The following is a 2,298-nucleotide window of genomic DNA, read 5'->3' as shown; positions in this document are numbered from 1 at the left end:
CTCCTGAAGGCCAGGACACCATGACGCACAACTCACTGCGCCTGGCACACGTCTGGCTGGACGAGTACAAGGTGGGCATGCCCCCCCCCCCCGCCGCCGCCCAGAGGCACAGGCTGGCACTGCTGGGAGCTCCTGTCGGTTGCTTTTCCTTTTGCTCTGAATGTCTGCCCACTGACCTTCACGTTCACATGGCTGCTAGGAAATCGCTCTGGGCTGGCTTGTGCGCAGGTGCCGAGTGGGCACAGGCTGTGCCAGGCTGTAGGGGCCGGGGCAATGCTGTGGGTGCGAGGGAGGCACGGGGGGCGCTGCAGAGTGACATTTGTCAGCAGTTGGAGCAAACTGCTAAGTTAGTGGACCGGTACTATCCTTTTTAAATTTTTTGGTAAGTATGTTTTTACAGGTGTGAGTATTTTTGCATTTTTTTGCGTAATGAGCACATTCTGCATGTACAGAACAAATCTTAACCCTTTTGTCATCCACCTGGCTAGTTTTTTCCAGTGACTAACATTATAAAAATCTCGAGCGTGAGGTGAAGATATATTCAAAATACATGTCAGGGGCCGGGGAGATGGCTCAGTGGAATAAGCACTTCCCCGGCAAGCTTTGCAAGGACCTGAGTTCAGTCCCTGGTTCCGCAAAACAAAAAAATTGCAGGACAGGTCAGATACCAATGCAGAAGGATAAAAATGGCGGTGATATTTTTATTTCCTGTTATAATTGCACTTTAAAAAAAATCAGTGAGTTTCAGTGTAAAATGAGAAGCCAGGTGAGACGCTGCTGCTGCTGCTGCTGCTGCTGCTGCTGCTGTTTCCAGCCGCGTGGTTTCTGGAGGCTGCACTTGCACTTGCTCGGCCACAGCAACAGAGCGGCCATCCGTGGCAGCCAGGCTGAGGCGTTATTCCGCACATGTCACTGTGGCAAACTTACTTTAAAAATGAGCTTGCTGCTGCTACCCTGATGAATAAACACTGCTAAATTTCTCAGTTTTAGTTTGTGGCGTGGCACAGTCCTTAGTGCAGGCTGTGGGGCGCAGTCCAAGGAGCGCAGAGTGCGGCCTGGTGCACCGCCTGGTTCCCCAGTGCTGAGATGTGCAGTGTACACACTTCGCTCACTCACTTTTTTTTTTTTCTGAGGAACCGGGGATTGAGCTCAGGCCCTTGCGCTTGCCAGAGAGGCACTTATTCTACTGAGCCATCTCCCTGGCCCTCACTTCGTTCTTTCTGAAACTCGGATGTGCTGTGCAGCGTAAGCCGTCCTATTCTGTGCCAGTAACAGACTTCAGTGTGTGAAAATCTTCCACTGGTACTTTCTGGCATAACCAAGAAAATGTTGGAATTATGAAAAATCCTTTGGTTTATAACCCACTATTTTCAGTTGTCCTCTAATACTCAAACATGATTGCATAATAATTCACTCTGATCCTTCTAAAATCCAGGAACAGTATTTTTCCTTAAGACCTGATCTCAAGACCAAGAGCTACGGAAACATCAGCGAGCGTGTGGAGTTGCGGAAGAAGCTGGGCTGCCAGTCGTTCAAATGGTACCTGGATAACGTTTACCCAGAGATGCAGGTCCACGGGCCCAACGCCAAGGCCCAGCAGCCTGTCTTCGTGAACAGGGGCCCCAAGCGCCCCCGAGTCCTGCAGCGTGGGCGGGTGAGCAGCAGCCTTCACCAAGCGCCAGCGTTGGAGCTGTGCTGAGAAGCTCCGGGGCGTAGCCCAAGTCTAGACTTCACTGCACCTTAGGGGACCCTCTCCTCAGATGTAGGTCACAGGTGTTAATACTTTTCCTGAGGGTCCTTTGCTGGTTGGCCTTAGAAAAGAAAGTGTGGCCACCTGCATGGGCGCATTAGGTGTCCTGAGCGGCGCCCTCTCGAGGTGCGACTGGCCTCTGGCTTACTCTGCGTGCCTCCAGATCGGCATGGATGCCCGCTAATGCCTGCTGCCGTTGGCACCTTTTGCTTCCTCATCTCCTTGATTTCATTTTAGGATCTGCAAGGTGGGATGATGATTTCTCTCATCCCTTACATTGTAGTAATGAATTTGTGGGTTTCGCTAGAACTTCTAGTCAACACTGCCAGCATCTGTCAGAACTGCCAGGATGCTGACACCGAGAATGCTCATGTGTGTGAGCTCCCCGTGCACCAGGGGCCCTCTGACCTCGGGCTGCCTGGTGCAGAGTAGTCAAGAGCTCCCTCTTTTACAGCTCTATCACTTCCAGACTGACAAGTGTCTGGTGGCTCAGGGCCGCCCGAGCCAGAAGGGGGGCCTCGTGGTGCTCAAGGCCTGCGACTATGGAG

General features: G+C 52.3%; 1 protein-coding gene across 1 annotated transcript in view; it reads left to right on the top strand.

Annotated features, from left to right (window-relative positions):
- Positions 1-2,298, top strand: part of Galnt11 (polypeptide N-acetylgalactosaminyltransferase 11) — a 19,803-nt gene that overhangs the window by 14,968 nt on the left and 2,537 nt on the right. The window contains exons 8-9 of the mRNA XM_023712861.1: positions 1,487-1,654; positions 2,205-2,295. Coding sequence (XP_023568629.1) covers positions 1,487-1,654; positions 2,205-2,295 — 259 coding nt within the window. The remainder of the gene's footprint in view (positions 1-1,486; positions 1,655-2,204; positions 2,296-2,298) is intronic.

This window comes from Octodon degus, unplaced genomic scaffold (genome assembly GCF_000260255.1).
Source record: "Octodon degus isolate 3935 unplaced genomic scaffold, OctDeg1.0 scaffold00027, whole genome shotgun sequence".
NCBI lineage: Eukaryota > Metazoa > Chordata > Mammalia > Rodentia > Octodontidae > Octodon > Octodon degus.
The sequence above is the reverse complement of the archived record's forward strand: the minus strand, read 5'-3'. Positions and strand labels throughout refer to the sequence as shown.